This window comes from Salvia hispanica, chromosome 3 (genome assembly GCF_023119035.1).
Source record: "Salvia hispanica cultivar TCC Black 2014 chromosome 3, UniMelb_Shisp_WGS_1.0, whole genome shotgun sequence".
NCBI lineage: Eukaryota > Viridiplantae > Streptophyta > Magnoliopsida > Lamiales > Lamiaceae > Salvia > Salvia hispanica.
This window is the reverse complement of record NC_062967.1, coordinates 45,970,426-45,986,912: the sequence shown is the minus strand read 5'-3', so window position 1 is coordinate 45,986,912 and position 16,487 is coordinate 45,970,426. Positions and strand designations below refer to the sequence as shown.

Here is a 16,487-nt window from a genome sequence, read left to right as displayed (position 1 = left end):
CAAACTTATCTAGTTTTGTGGAAATCAGTTTTTAAAATTTGTTTTACGGCATCTTTTGCATAGCAATTTCTTAAAACAAATCGAGGCGTTCTACATTTTTTCTCATTTAATGAAGCACAGTATTCACACGCTGCCAAGAAAATCAGATTATTCACAAATGAATGGTCTCTTCACTGTTAGAGGGGTGAAATATTATCGTGTTTGTTTACAGAACCTTCCCCAACTGTTTACTGTAGGCTTTGTCCAATTCATTTCCTATAGAGGGAAAAATATGTATAGCAATAATAAAATTCATGCCCTTCATTTTTGAGGGTTAGAAGTATCAATTATTAGTTTATTACTGCGAAAGCTTTTCAGCTGTGGAGGGGAAATTCGGAACTGTGAATGGCCCTTATAAGTGAACCTAGCATGGCTGGAATATGTGTTCTTCTGCGCTATCATTGTCGCTTCCTTTGGTAGAGCGAATACCCGAGAAACGCAGACATTAGAAACGTCCAAAGCACCTGCAGTATAAAGTACTAGTACGTTAATGTACACATGACAGGTGCAAGAGTATCAATTAAGTAGAACACAGAGTATATACAGTGTTAATTGCATGCAATCTTTCAAGACGTTTAATTCTCGACTGCATGTCTTCAATAACGCCTTCTAGTGGAGAAGCACCCCTACTTTGTGACGATTCTGAGGAAGAACGGCTACCCTGCTCAGCACCATAAGAATATACCAGAACATGAGACTATAAATTTTTCATGTGATATTTACCCCTAACTTGCTTGATTCTCACAACCAAAAATTGACAATTACGCATGATGCTCGTGTTTTTCACCATTATATAATTAAAAACAAACGAAAAGTAAATGCAAGATCCTCAGAAGTACAAAACCCGTGAAACCAATTATAGACACTTCAAGACATTATTATGAAGTCAAACATGAGACATTATGTCATCAAAATCAATTACTAATAATTTAGGAAGATATTTGCCTGAACTTGATTGTAAGCAACAATTGACTAAAGAGAACAGAAAGTTTAGTCAAAAAACTGATAGTTACAAAACAGAAGAAGCCTACTGTTAAACCCTTGAAGGCTAGTGCCGAGGCATACTAAGGTTGTTCCTTGCTTGCAGATTCACATTAACTCACTGTATTATTATACACTGTGGCGATGATGTGGGGTGGCTGGTTTGCGTGATTGATGCCGCACAAGGTGAAAATGTCAGGTTCAAAAGATACCCTAGGTTTGTTTGAAGTTTAGAAACCATGTTCGCTATCCATTATTTGTCTAATACATAATCTTAGAGGTAAGATAGTTTTCTATAATAACCATGCATATCATCTTTTGTGGGTGTGGCAACTACTATGTTTGAAAAGCAGAGGCTTTTAGTTACGGCTGCATAAGGTAGTGGGTGATTATTAGTTAAGTTGTATTTCAAGAGACATCTAAAGCCCAGATTGCATCTACATAAAGCTTCAATATTTACATTTTAGCATGCAGCTCAACCTACCACCCCTCAAATGAAAGAGGATACCTGAGACAATATATATTCAACAAGTTCTTGCAATCTTGCAGCTTGCTGAGAATGAATTCCCCTAGAACTCCTTTCCACAGCAGGTAAACTTTCCAGAATTATCTCTAGATAACTCTGAGATAAAAAGAAAGAAAGTGAACTGGCCAAACCAGGAAAAGATTTCACCCACTGCCAACTTATTAAATGCATCAATCTATAGTGGTAGAACAGGGTATATGTAAAAGCAACCGCTACCTTTGTGGTATATGAACCATCCAACTTAAGAGTTGAACCAGCAGCTACTACTGTTTCTTTGTTTACCGCCTTGATTTGAAGATAAGGATTTGGAACATCTTGGAGATGATCCATTTCAATAAGAATCTGAAAAAACAGAAAGAAGTACGAGCAAATTAAAAAAGATGATAGTTTTTAATAAGTAGTCAGTTCAATGAGAATAAAGTCTTCTGGAGATGCAAATCAAGTGCGAAGCACATGATGCTGATGGCTATGATGAAAATTAAAATCCTCCTATGTTAGGATCCAGTCCTGGCTTATGAGTTGAAGAAATTGTCCAAGTCCTGGCTGCTGACTTATCATTATGAAATTTAGTTCATCTGATAATAAAAAGACTAGAAATTCGATTTAGTTCAAGGTGTATTTTGGAATTTTAATGTTCGTTGGATTTATAATCCATGTTATTTAAATTTGGCTTTTCAGGTAAAGAAAAAGAGGCAAGTTACGTAAAAATATAAGAAAAAAGCTCACACATATAGACACATTATTATTCTTAATTGGAGAACAGTTGCAGAAAATCTCTAACAGGACATCAGAATATAAGTACCAGAAAGCTCAATACAAATATACCATAACCCTTTTTTAAACCAAAAAATAGATGTTTAATGCATACAAATTTTGATATACTTATCCAACTTATTTTCATTTCTAAGGATTTTAGTAATTTATATACACATTATTTATTTTGATATAAAATGAAAATGGTTTAATCTAAATATTTTCAAATTTTTATAAGATTAATCTATTTGTGAGTGCATTACCTAAAATGCATTACTTTTACATGCATCACACATAGCGTTTAGCTAGTCAAAGAATAAATGCAAAAGGTATTATGTCAAAGTAATTCACCCAATAGTTTTATGGACATCCAATTGAGTGGTGTTTGGGGAACTAATTGAGGTGAACAATGCACGAAAAGAAGCAAACCTTTCCGTCTTGGTAAATATAGGCAGAAGCCTCAATATATGCCACAGCTTGATACCTGAATCACAGAGATATAGCATGGATCATTAGAAAGAGGAATGTGGTATCAAAAAACAGCTCAGAGCATCATCTGTCTTGTTACACGGCATCTTGACAAACTTCATGTGATGAAAGATAACTTTTGTGTTTTAAGATCACCTAATAGCTTACACCAATTAAAGAAGTATCATAAAAATAACAAATCTGTAGGGAAGTGGTGAGTTTTGTAGACCGTACCCACTACAATAAATGGAAAGTGACAATATTTGTGGATAGGCCGAAAAATGAATTGACAATTTTTTCGTGGATGCAAAGAATATCAAATGATCTTAGAAAAGCTGAATATCATTCAAATTTACAAAGAAGATCTCAAAATGATCATATGTTAAGGAAGAGAATAAGAAGCACAATCAGACATACCCAAGATTAAGAAGACCCGCTACTGTATTTATGCTGATATCAAAATCCACTTTTGGCTGAATAATAAAGTCACCTTCTGTAATAGGCTACAGAAAGGAGGAAGTGAAAATTAACGTCCAAATGACATATAGATATAAAACAACATGCACAAGCTGCTAGGAAAGAAACAAACGGGCTCAGTATAAAAGCAAACCTCTCGAATAAGCAGGGCGAATCTACCCTCACATATCCGGACTCTTATACAATCACTCTCTGTCAACTGACCATTGGCAGGTATTCCAGACAGCCGTAGATAAATGTCAATGAAGTTCTGAACTGAACTGCATATCTTAGTTGCATCCAGAATTTTTAGAATATCTTGATAAGCAACCTGCAAAGTAATAGTCCATTAAACAAATATGAATTACAATTCAAGAGAAGTAAGAAAAAACTTACTTGCTTGTTACTTTTCAACACAAACAATGAGCTCTCAGGTGATAGCACTGGGTCAAAGTCATTTCTGATCTTCAGCTGCAGATAGAAAGCTTCCATATCACAATAAAAACTAGTGCATCACTGAAACTTCTAATCGCATTTCCCTTTAGCAACCCAAGATCTTTATTGACATAAGGAAACAAAATTTGTACTCAATAATGTACATATACAAAATAAGTAAAATAGTCCAAAGTCAAGAAGATTCTCCAAAACGATTAAGAACCCATTTTGGCACATACAGCATCTTGTAAACTGAAAATACTGATCCTCAACCTCAAGTATCATGAAATTCAAAACAATATACTTGAATAGTGATCATGCAATCTTTTCAAGAATCAAAAATTGAACTCCAGTGAAGAACTAACATGAGCTTCAACAAGATGTGGTTCGATATGCTGCTGGAACATTGGAAACACAGTCATCATAATTTCATCTTGGGACACGAAGCATCCGACTCGTTTTTTGTCTCGCTGAACCCGAGAAATCAGATGCGAATGCACCCCTCCGACCTGTTTTATGATATGGGAATCATATTTCAGCTAAAGAAGTTAATGAGGTTCGATTGAGGAGATCCTTATCATACTTACAACAGCAATCCATAAGTCAAGATGCTTTCTGATATCAGGATGCAAAGCGTAGACACCTTCAAAAATTATCTAGTACACAAAAAAATAGTTCCTTTAGAAGACAAGAGAGGTCAGGTATGGAAGCAAAGAAATCATCTCATTGTATATATTTCACTGTCATCCAGCATAACATTCTTAGTCATCTTTCCAGTTTCAGTTTAAAAAGTCTCCACTACTAGTACTATCCTTTATCATCGAGTGGTTCATATATATCTTAATGGACTCTTCTAGTAACCCCACTCAACTAATTTGGCAATGTGGGGACAAAAGGCAATTAGGTGATAAAGGAATCTGTTGTGTTCCCAAAGTGCTACGGTCCCCATTCCCGTGGGCTTTTTAAGTGTTAATTTTAAACTACTAAGAGGCAGAGCAAAGAAAAACCAACAAGTGAATACATTTTTCCAATAGAAAATGGTAGCAGAGAAACTCAAGTTTTACCACAGCACAATCTTCAGATACTTCGAGCTCTTTGAGACCACTTCGAGAACCAGTCTCCAAATCAAATACAGGCACCTTTGTTCTTCTGCTATGCTTTACATCGTCAATGTTCTGCAATTGCCAGATAGGCGAATGGTTACTCAAAGCAAGAAAACAGATTCTTGAAACAAGCGAGGATAAATCCAAACTAACATGGATCTGATAATTTTCTCCATCCAAATACAGACTTCTCATGATGACAATTTTTGACATCCTACACTACAGTGTTGATGCAGAACAATTGAAAATCTGTATATGAACTTTGAAGACAGATGAATATTTGTGCTATTTCTTCCCCACTACAACTGCTTCAGTACTGCACAATTTCCACAGTGGTCATACAAAAGTGTGTTTAGCTTTGCACATGAGTATCAAACTAATATCTAAAAGAGAATTTCCATCCATGCTCCTACGGTGGCATTAATGAGAAGCCTTGAGAATTCACAAAATTAAGCCTGTATACTCACCACTCCCTCACAAACCATAGCAAGCTTATTAACCATTAAAAAGACACCAAATACCATGGGTGTTCAAACATTTACCAAACTAATTCCAAACCGAAACCCATGGTTTAAATTGTTTTATGAATTATGATGGCTTCAATAAAGTAAGAAACCAATGAGGCGGGGAGGTTCCATTTCTGCACGAGTAAGTTTACTGTAAGTTCCAAATAACTCATACAGCTACTCCTCACTATCTTACCATATGGGCAGCTCTACAATAGATAATATTCTTATATACGTTCAAAACATAAATAGTCAGGAAAACTAAAAAGCATATTAAAGATGCATACTTTTGACAGTAAAGCCAGATCAAGAGAGCTGAAGTCATCGTACTTAAAATCCTTCATTTGTTCAGATTTATAGTAGCTCTCAAGTGAGATGACTTCACAACCAACTATGTTTGCCATCTTACGAGCCAAACTCGTTTTTCCTGATCCACTGGGACCGCCTGAAACAAGGGTGCAAAAATGGTTAAATAAGGAATTTAAGCTGTGGAGACCCCTGTTTATTTGTCCATTTCTACACTAAGGGGGTGAGTGGCTCATTTCTACATACTATTAAAACAGGCCCAATTCAATGATGGATTTCTTTGGTTCACGTATGAAAGTCCAATAATCGTTTCGGCCCACACGTGTAGCGCATCTTGAGACCCCTAATTCTTGTCCTATATCTACTTGGTAATGACCTTGTCTCTTCTATATAAGTTTCCCTCCCCTATTATAAGGCATTTGAAGGGGGTAAGGGTCCATTTCTACCATGCCAAATGTCAAACTACTGTATTTATACTTTTATAGAAATGATATGGTATGGAAGGCCTTAAATAAGAACAGAATGCAGATTTTGAAAAAAAAAAAAGAAGCATTGCCGCATAGTATATAACACTCTGATGCACAATGGTTATAGCTCTTCAACAGAAATTGCAAACATACATGCTTTAGACATATAATAGTATCATTGACAAACTAATACTCCCTCCCTCCGTCCCATTTCATGTGACACATTTCTTTTTTGCACATGTTTTGGGAAAATCATAATAAAGTAGTTAAAGTAAAGGAAAATACGTGCGAAAAAAAAAATGTGTCACATGAAATGGGATGGATTAGTAAGAAAATATGGCATAACGAAACTACAAAAATGCAGCAATGACATACCAATTCTGCACTTTTGGAGCAAAAAGAACTGGACAATTTGTAGACCCCTCCTATTATCCTATATCTTGAACAGTTTTCTCATACCATTTTCAAAAATGCCATCTACTGTCCTAACCCTTTTAAGAATTCCACCAGTTTCTTCTCTAACCCAGCATTTCTTTTTCATCACAAATTATTTCTAGATTATTCATTATATACTAAATAAAGATCTAATATAGAACATATCCAAAAAAAATCTCTTATCCAAATCCCCTGCCATTATTGGGTTTAGCATAACAACAAAGTGGCTTCAAACTTACACATCCATTTTCATGCATCGACTTTTTAATCAGATCATTCTTATAAGAATTTCTCCAGTACACCATTTGCTTATGAAAAAAATTAATCTTGTTTCAAAGGATGAAGTCCATATTCCACTGACAGTGATACAATCTTTGCTGGTTTTTCTCCGAAGTTCAGGTAGCTATCTGCCTAGAGTACTGTATAGCCATCTTTGTTTCAACTAATTTCAGTATTGTAATTAATTGCTTTAAGAAGTATATATAACTACATAATTTGCCATTAGAAAGATTATGATAAAGCGTTTATCTTACCAATTCCTACTATCACTGGAGGTCCCTTATTCTCCAACAACGCCTGAAATATGAGCCCACATGACAGAGTATGAGAGTATGGCATATAATAACTTTAAACTGTAGATAGTGGAAGAAGTGAGAGATTACTTGTATTGCTTGTACAGCTAGAAGCAGTCCTCTATCTAAATCATATGAGTCGGGCATTGGGGCAAGTAGCTGGGCATCCGCCGAAGAATGAGGACCTGTAATTATTTTGTGAGAAGGATCGAGCCTTAAGGATACAATAAGAAGTTTCTACCCAGCTTTGAATTAACTTTTGCAGACATATCTACGCATAATATTAGCAAAAAATGCATACCAGTGGCAGAAGATCCATCAGATAGGAGAGGATCTGGTGTGATAAAATGCCATGTCGCTAAAACAGGTTCCATTTTAGACTTGGTAGGTGAACGAGTCCACGGCTGAGGTAAATCTTCGATGTGGTTGACTAGATTAGGAGAAATGCGAAGTGGCTTAGGAGCTGCAATCTTTTGCTCTTGAGTGGTGGCAGAAGTTGTAGACAAAGGTGGAGGTGTATTAAGCCGTGGAACCGCTGCAATTTTGATACATCTATTAGATAGAACTATATCTGAAGATCACATAAGTTTGATTTAATGACACTGAGAATGCCAAAAAAATTCAGAGGTTTCCACATTGAGCCACTAGCTGGTCCACCAAGTAATCATTAAAATCAATTTCTTTCCTTCTCTCTTCTTCTTCTTCCCCACTCTCTCACTTTTCTTTGGAGAAAACCCTCTAAGTTGTGGAACCATTGCAACTAAGAACCACTCCTCCACCATTTTTAAATCCTCACAGTTACCACATTAATTTTTGAATTACTCAGGAGAATAGCTAATCATGACCTCAAACCATCAAAAATTGACATTTGCATGAGCAAATTATTGACATTTTTTTAATAAATAGTATTCCCTCTGTCCCCGAAAATTTGTCACTTTCACTTTTACCATTTTTGGTACTGGACCCTACATTCCACTAACTTATTCCCACTCACATTTTATTATAAAACTAATATATAAAAAAGTAGGACCCACATGCCACTAAATTTTTTTAACCCTCTTTCTATTACATTTCTTAAAACCCATGCCGGGTCAAATGGTGACAAATTATAAGGGACGAGGGAGTACTATAAAAGAAAGAAGGTACAAACAAGAGAAATAAGCTGGGTATACACATGCAACGTGTCTGTATGCAATAAGTCCATGTGTATGTACATTCATGCATACAGAAGTTCCAACCTTGTCTCTCTAGTATCATCTCGAGATATGATTTAGTGATCCAAGGTCCAGTTATACCTATCCTTGATGATTCCATCCCAACTATCTACAAAAGATATAGACCACATCAACATTAGTTCAAATCCATAAATTTTCTGGTCATTAAAGAACTCAACAGTAATTTTGGATCCTGCCATTTAATATGTTATGTATATTTGAAAAAAGAATAAAAAAGTGAATATTCGTAAAATAGTGTTACATCTAAAATGATGAGGCCATAATCAGCAGTAGCTGACATGGACAACAAATTCCAAAGATTGGGAAGAGCTACAGAAGATATAACGGAGATACAACATCATCAGCTAAAAGTGGACATATAAGACTTGCTGAAAAGGGTTCTGTTGGAATCCTTCCTCTTGTCCTCATCATAGGATATCAGCCATTTCACACGTGTGGATGCACCATGACATGCTTAATCCAAAGGCTGGGGGTGTTCTAACCATCTAAACAAGCAATATCGAGCACCCTTCATCGTGTGATTACATTTTCAATGAAACTTAAAGGAAGGCTTTGCGCTTAATCTCGGGGAGCAGAAAAAAACGATGTCAGAATGTTAGGTATCCTAACCAATCTATTTTTTTTTTTTTTGTCAATTAATTTATATATGTATTTTAGTTTTAAGTTGCAGAGCATAATTAAGTTTTGCAAGATTGAAATTAGCACTGTGCTTGACCTGGTGAGTACGGATCTACTTAATGCAAAACCTGGTTTCCTGGTCATTGGTCTGTGGCTGCTTGTTTAGATGGTCAGAACACGCCCAGACTTCGAATAAGCATTGCAGGGCTTGTCCAGACCCATGAAATTGCTGTATATCCTATGATGTTGCTGGGAGGATGGATTTAAACAGCACCTTTAGCAAGTTGTATACCAACTTATAAGCAAAAGTTGCTGGACAATTCCAAAAACACAGATGAGACTTTACTAATGGGGAAGAAATGTAGTTATTTATGTCCCGGAAGTTAAGGAGGAATTCGAAGTTGTGGGTTGTACACCCGACCCTCATTTTTTTTGCAAAGAAGGCGATCCGTGTAGCCAGATGTAATAGTTACCGATAGCATTACAAGGACCAAACTAGAAAGACATGGATAGGTAAAGCAAGAGAAACTGGACTTGACCTCCTGGTGTTATGGAAGTATTGCTTCCACCAAATGAACTCGAAAAACTATTGTTTCCAACAAGAGAAGTAAGAGGGCTAGTAGAGTTCAGAAAAAACAGATCATTGTTTAAGAGACTTTTTTTTATTAATAAAGTATTTCTTATTTTCATTTGAAATACATTTATGTGACTTGTACTAGGAGTCACAGCTAGAAGAAGAGCAAATAGCACCAAGAGAATTATCACAGTGATGATCAATTGTATCATAAAGTGTCAGAGATTTGAGGACACTCAATCCATGGAAATTCCAAACGACAACATCAACATCAATGGTTAGCCCATGAACTTGCACAAGATTTGAGGGAATTGTTCCAACCAACAGCAAGAAAGAAATGGTCCAAAGTTAAGGAGTGGTATAGAGTCCAGATTTCGTACTGCTAGAGTCAAGAAAATTAAGGGACTTGAAAATGCAGTTGTCTCAGATTACAGTTTTAGAAATGCAGTAAGATTCTTATGGGACTTGGAAAAAAATAGAAGAGTTCGCACCTTTCTACTTGTGCCCCTGAGAACCATATAGGTCTCTCCTAAAGTGTCAATTGTTTCCATTGAAACTGAAAGATTACCATCAACAGCCGAAGTTGATGCCCTTTTATAACTCACTACCACTGTATATCCCAAAGCCAGCAAACCTCCCAGTGTCATCCGCCCAACCTGATACAGTGTCCAAAGGATAAGTTAGAGACTTTAGTCCTCCACAGAAACGCTACTGGGTAATTGGTTAGATACAAATTCTAGCAAGAATGCCAATGGGTACATAAAATATGGAGTATCACAAATCTGCTGGGCCCTGGCTTTTTTATTTATTTATAGTGGAGAGTAATGACAAATAAAATTAAAAGAGCAAGCAATGAGCAACATCAATCTCTCAAGTTACCAGTAGAAGGTCACTGCATTCAATAACTGATAAGACAATCTTTTATACATATATACATGAAAATCTCATTTCTGGATGAACTCTTGTTTAACACATTCAATGCTGCAGTTACATAAAGAATAACCGTAGGGCGTAGGGAACAATTTTTTTATTCTCTAAAGTTGCAGAATACTAGAAAAGCTAAAGATTATGAACTTGGATGGAATGGAAAAACTTGGTGCATATTCATGCAAGTGAGAAATCAATACGATTAGCAGCTAACCAGGTCATGGCATAAACTCAGACCACTTCTGCTTACTTTCAAATGTATATTGCTAAACTGATGTGAATGGTGTACTTAAAAGTTTACTGACAATGAGAAAGAAAAAAAAAACTCAAGAGAAAAAAAAAAAGGAAAACCTAAGTCTGAAAAAAAGAACATAAGACAGCAAGCATCGAATAACTGAGCAATATATATATGAGTATGCAGTGCAATAGCTGTACAACTGCAATAGCAATCTATTGCAACGTGTGTTGCCCTTTGATTGCAGGAACAACTTATTGCAACGTATTTTCTCCCAAAAGCAAAGATTGTAATAGCAAACTATAGTTCCATACTTCATAAGAATCTCCCTACTTTGCTCATACCAGTAAAAATAATGTTCTTTTTTCAGAGTCAACAACTCTTTATATTTTTTGGAAACATAATTTGGTGAAAACAGAATCATATTCAGTGCAAGGGAGTTGCTTCAAAAGTAGTATCTGAAAGTTTAAACAAAACTTATTTTCAGCTATAGAGAATGTAAGTACAATCTTTAATACAAAAATGGTTTACCTCAAATTCAGCTCTTGGCCGGATGATGTAATTCTTATCAACAATCCTCTGATCACCCAGGGACAGATAATACTTAATACCAGACTGCCGTACCTTGATCCAATCATTTATTCTTGCTTCTTCACTTGCACGAGGTGGTCTCAAGTACATCTCGATACAACTTGAAGCAAAAATCCACAAGCTCAGATTCTAATAACATAAAGAAAGTAGCAACTGAAATGGCAATTGACCATTGTAAACATCAAGACCAGAAATCTCGACTGAACAACTTACTTGTCAACTTGTGCTTCCTTTCCTTGAAAAATGAGGGCATCATATCGAGACTGTTGCAACAATGAATTCCGGTTTCCAAGCTAATAGTTAGGTAATTGAAGATATAATATTACTGAGATCATAAATTGCAATACCAAGATTTTAGATTCTACACATAAAACATTTTTTCTTCTGCAAAATCAAGCATGGTAGAGAATCTTTTCCAACTTACAAGGACTTCTCCTTAGTTGACAGTAGATCACAAATCAACATACCTCACTTTTACATTTAAGCTTGTAAATTGGCTCTCTAAATGACGAAACAAAACTGTTGTTAATTCTGATCTACAGAAAAAATAAATCCAATCAGAAATAAGAAAAAATGAGATAATAATAAACTATACAAGGATTCCATATACCAACCTGTGCATGATGGAGGTCTGGCTCAATATGCTTAGTGAAGAGAGGAAAAATGCTGTCGATGAGGTAATCCAGCGAACAAGACTCACCAATATCATATTGAACTTTGGAAAGCAAACTAAAATGAACACCACCAACCTATTTCGCCAAGCATATAGAAAATTAAATTCATAGAAATATGTATTATGACTAGAGTACACGTTATCATACAAAAACAGGTTCTGGACGGGTAAATGAATATGCTCAATTCGATAATTTGATACAGAGTAGATTATGGTTACCACAGCAACACGTATATCTAGCAAAGAGCGTAGTCTTGCATGAAGGGCATAAGTGCCATCTACTATAATCTGCAACCATGAGAAGGAGAAACAATTCAGTGAGCTTATATACAAGTTCAGCAAAAGAGTAGCTACAAGCCGACCTACCACACCAGATGAAATACTTTTTATGGTATTTGATCCAACTTGTCTTCTTCCTTGAAAATCAAATATTGGGATCAATGTATCACGGCCATTTACCAAGTCCTATAACAATTAAACCACAGCATTAAAGTTAATACTATTCCTAAACATCCATTATATTTTACTGAAAAAACACACATCCTTAAATCAAAGCACAAAATATAGGTTTCGAGTACTTTAATGGCATTCAAGGAGCGACCATTGGCAGCCAGGATGGGGACAGCATAAAATGGAACGATGCAGTGGTGATCAGTGCTTCTTTGGTAGGGCACATACTTGGCACTGGGGCCTATTCCTTACTCTTACGAACACCAAGTCACGCTTCATACATAAATCAAAAGGGGTTCGTTTCCAAAATCAAAATTCTGAACTTTTCTCACATTTTAATTTGTGTAAAAGAAGCCTCTTGTAAAAATCATTGTTCGTGTAATCAGGAGCTACAAATATATGATCTCTTATAAGCTATTTTACAACATCCAAATAGTATCAAGTTTTCTCCATAATCAGCTTCCTATTTTTCTTTATGTTATACTCCCTCCATCCCTGAAGGGTATACACTATTTCCTTTTTCATCCATCCCCAAAGAGTATGAACATTCAATTTTGGAAACTCTCTTCTCTCTAATGAGGTGGGACCCATTCTCCACTAACAATACATAAAAAAAAATTTATTTATCTCTCTCTTACTTTACCAATAATGCATTAAAACTCATGCCAAAACCAAAGTTCATACTCTTTGGGGACGGAGGGAGTAAAAATTATTCGAAATGAATTGTTACTATGTTCACTTAGTAGATGTAAAAGCATAACCAAGGACATTTTAAATGTCCTGCCCAAGCTTTTGGCTTTTTAAACTACTAGAGTAGTACTCCCTCCGTCCCATAATAAATGGCACACTTGGGGATTGGCACGAGATTTTAGGTGATGTTGTTTTATGTGTTACGTGGAGAGAAAATAGTATATTTATATTAATGTGAGAGAGAGCTTTTTCCAAAAAAGAAAATGTGACATCTTTTGTAGGACAAACTAAAAAGGAAAGTGTGACATCTATTATGGGACCGAGGGAGTACTATTTAAGCATTTCAATAGTCATTCAATGCATTCCTAACCAAATTAATGAAGATTTGCTTACCTACATGACAATGTTGGTAAGGAAAATACATACCTCGAGATTCCGGACAAGGAGTTCAAAATCAATAGAATCTAAATCATTGCCATCATCAACCCCTGTGCGATAGTTCTCCATAGAGATAACAGTGCAACCAATTACAGATGCTACCTTTTCAGCCAAACTTCAATAACCATAAAATTCATAATAAGAACAGATAGTGTGAGAGTAAACTCTAGAAGCAACAATAAATATTAACATTGAAATTACATAAATCATGTAAGAGGACCTTGATTTTCCTGATCCAATTGGACCACCAATTCCCACAGTCACTAATCCATCTTTCTTTGACCTCAGTTCTTGAATAGATCTCACCAACAAGTAGTACCCATGATCAAATGACTGCAAATATTACAAAATTTCATATACGATACTAAAATGACAAGTGAACAAAACAAAGGATACAAAAGTAAAGCATAAACATTCTACCAATTCAGAACTTCAAATGTAGACTGTGGATCATAAATTAAAGTGAATAAAGGCATCAAGATCGCCATAAATACAGCAGAACCAATCGAGAAAGATGCATATGACTTGATCATAGCACAACTTCAGTTTTCCACAATACGATAATCAACCGGCTAGCTTCTTACATCAACACAACAGACTTATAATCCAGCATACCAATTTTCCTTAACTACTCCAAAATTTCTCAAATTAGGCTTCTTTTAACCAATTCAACAACTGCCACTGAAGAAAATGAACTGCGCAAATCCAAAGAGGGAGAACCTACCACGTGTAGAGGGAGGGACTGGAGAATGGATGATGATGAAGAAGAAGTGGAAGGCTGCTGTTGATAGAAATCACGACCACCTTCTTGGAATACACGCCGCACCACCTGATCATCCATGCGCTGCTGATTCACCGAAATTGATTCGATTGCTTCCAACTGATTAAAATCGATGTGATGTTGGGGGCGATAAAAAAATTAGTTGATCGAAAGCGTTGGAGTGCTTGATTCAATAGAGAATCTATGGTGCTTTGCTTTGTGGGTTCAATGCTTCAGCGGTACGAAAACTGTTGAAAATCCGAACAAATTATTTTTCCCAACTCCAATTTAAGGATTTTCGCGTATAATTATACTTCTTTTTATATTCATTATCTAATGGTCCCTCATCCCATCGTCTATGTCACACTTTTTTTCTTTTATTTAGGTTTTTTTTTTTTTTAGTTTGTCCTATAAAAGATGTTACATTTATTCTTTTAGAAATTGTTTTCTCTCACATCAATTATAAAATTATATTTTCTGTCACCACTTATCACATAAAATAACATCTCTTAAAATCTTGTATCATCTCCAAATATGACATTTATTATGAGACGTAGGGAGTAGTACTAGTAATCCACATTTTACATTTCGATTCGGTAACCAAATTAATCTGTGCCTATTCCTTCTCAAAATAATCACAATACATTACTAGTACTTCATTCATTTTTATTTTCCTTTCTCTAACTTATTTAACAATTTTACATTAAATCATGTTTCAGTTCTAAGTTCCTATTTTAGAAAACGTAGGGAGTATTAAAATCTCGTCATGTGACGGGACTTTGGTTGGCCCACACTTCAGCACTATGTAGAGTATTGTATGACAATTCTTGACATCCTTAATTTGATTTAGTAGCTCTATGATCTTCAATAAGACTACAGAAAAATGAGACTATAATTCGAATATAAGTTTTCCAAATATTTTTTTTTCAATTTTGATTTTTTGGATAAGGATTTATTTTCATAGTTTGGGTTTTAGATTTTTTATTTGTTTTTGTTGGACAACTTGATTCAATTTGGTAAACCTCATATACCTTTTTTTTCGAACATGACTTTCGAGTTAGATTTGGTGAAAGTATATACTCACTTCATTCCTTAAAAATAAAAACTATTTCTACTGTATTCATTTTAATATGTCTCTTAAAATAACGCACTACTATATTTTATGAAATTTCCCACTCTAATGAGATTGGACTTATTTTTCACAAACAATACATGAATCATTTTTTTTTTCTCTCTCTTATTTTACAATGTATTAAAACTCATGCCCCTCAAAAGTGTTTATTTTTAAAGGATAAAGTGAGTATAATTAAAGTGTACAACCATCATATTAAGAACATGTGTTATAGCATATGACATCTATTGAGCTCTTTAATGGTATGGACCAATGAGTGAGGGTCGACCAACCCCACCGTCGGCTTATAAGGGTAAAAAAAATTCCAATAAATTCGGTTTTGTAGTTTCCCCTATTCCTTAGTATGACAACCCCAAATTTATGGGGTTGAAGTGCAGTTTTGGTCTCCTTTCGACATCTATTGTCATTGCTAGCAATTCTTACCACACCATGTATTAGGCATGCCCAAGGTTCCAGAACCGCCGTTTCCTTTAGCGTATTTTGCGGTTACGATTCGAAAACCGCCGGTTTCAGTTCAGAACTGGCGGTTTTTTGCGGTTTGGTTTTGGTTCTGCGGTCCCAGTTTGGAGCTGCCCGGAACCGGCGGTTCCAACACGGTTTCAGTTCCGGAATTTTGGATCCTGAACCAGCCCACGGTTCCAAAGTGGCGACTTCAGTTCCATTTAAATCTCACGATTCTGGTTCAGAATCGTAACCGCCGATTAGGTTTGCAGTTAACTGCCCGAACCGTAAACCTTGGGCACCTCTACCATGCATGCCTTCTCAATGTTGACAACACTTTGTCATGGTGTCTAATTAACGAGTTTCATTTCCTCAATATTTTACTCACTTCGTCCCACTTAAGATGTTCATCTTTCCTTTTTTAGTTTGTCCCACTATAGATGTCCACATTCTATATTTGGGAGAAACAAATTTATCTCTCCTTTCTGCTCATTAATATTCAATTACTCCCTCTATCCCGGAATAGGAGTCCTATTTGGTTATGACACGGGTTCTAAGAAGTGTAAAGAAAGTGAGTTGAATAAGTCATTGGAATATGAGTCACAATTATATATAGTATTAGTTTTATAATAAAATACTATGAGTGTAATAAGTTGGTGGAATGTGAAGTGAGACA

General features: G+C 35.6%; 1 protein-coding gene across 3 annotated transcripts; it reads right to left on the bottom strand.

Moving 5' to 3' along the window:
• Positions 1 to 131: 131 nt before the first annotated feature.
• LOC125209383 lies at positions 132 to 14,520 on the bottom strand. 3 transcript variants are annotated; one of them, XM_048108976.1, is made up of 26 exons: positions 14,203 to 14,520; positions 13,699 to 13,811; positions 13,467 to 13,593; positions 12,267 to 12,365; positions 12,120 to 12,188; positions 11,842 to 11,976; positions 11,695 to 11,763; positions 11,441 to 11,520; positions 11,168 to 11,327; positions 9,966 to 10,130; positions 8,286 to 8,370; positions 7,349 to 7,582; positions 7,138 to 7,232; positions 7,009 to 7,051; positions 5,555 to 5,712; positions 4,723 to 4,833; positions 4,246 to 4,314; positions 4,024 to 4,167; positions 3,620 to 3,694; positions 3,378 to 3,554; positions 3,185 to 3,270; positions 2,729 to 2,783; positions 1,763 to 1,888; positions 1,529 to 1,642; positions 584 to 700; positions 132 to 503 (listed from the first exon to the last, which is right to left on the bottom strand). In XM_048108976.1, the coding sequence occupies exons 1-26, from the start codon at positions 14,317 to 14,319 to the stop codon at positions 438 to 440; spliced, it is 2,889 nt and encodes a 962-aa protein (XP_047964933.1). In that variant the 5' UTR covers positions 14,320 to 14,520; the 3' UTR covers positions 132 to 437. The 3 variants fall into 3 exon arrangements, with proteins under 3 accessions (XP_047964933.1, XP_047964934.1, XP_047964935.1); XM_048108977.1 differs by having other exon boundaries at positions 11,441 to 11,490; XM_048108978.1 differs by lacking the exons at positions 13,467 to 13,593; positions 13,699 to 13,811; positions 14,203 to 14,520 and having other exon boundaries at positions 11,695 to 11,758; positions 12,267 to 12,339.
• Between the last annotated feature and the right edge of the window lie 1,967 nt (positions 14,521 to 16,487).

What these genes read in the sequence shown, in the direction of transcription:
- LOC125209383 (XM_048108976.1), bottom strand. Translation starts at nt 14,319, where the DNA reads ATGGATGATCAGGTGGTGCGGCGTGTATTCCAAGAAGGTGGTCGTGAT. An exon ending in GGCCAAGAGCTGAATTTGAG is followed by an intron (nt 10,131 to 11,167) that starts GTAAACCATTTT and finishes ACACTGTATCAG; the next exon opens with GTTGGGCGGATGACACTGGG. An exon ending in TCCAGTGATAGTAGGAATTG is followed by an intron (nt 5,713 to 7,008) that starts GTAAGATAAACG and finishes CCCTTGTTTCAG; the next exon opens with GCGGTCCCAGTGGATCAGGA.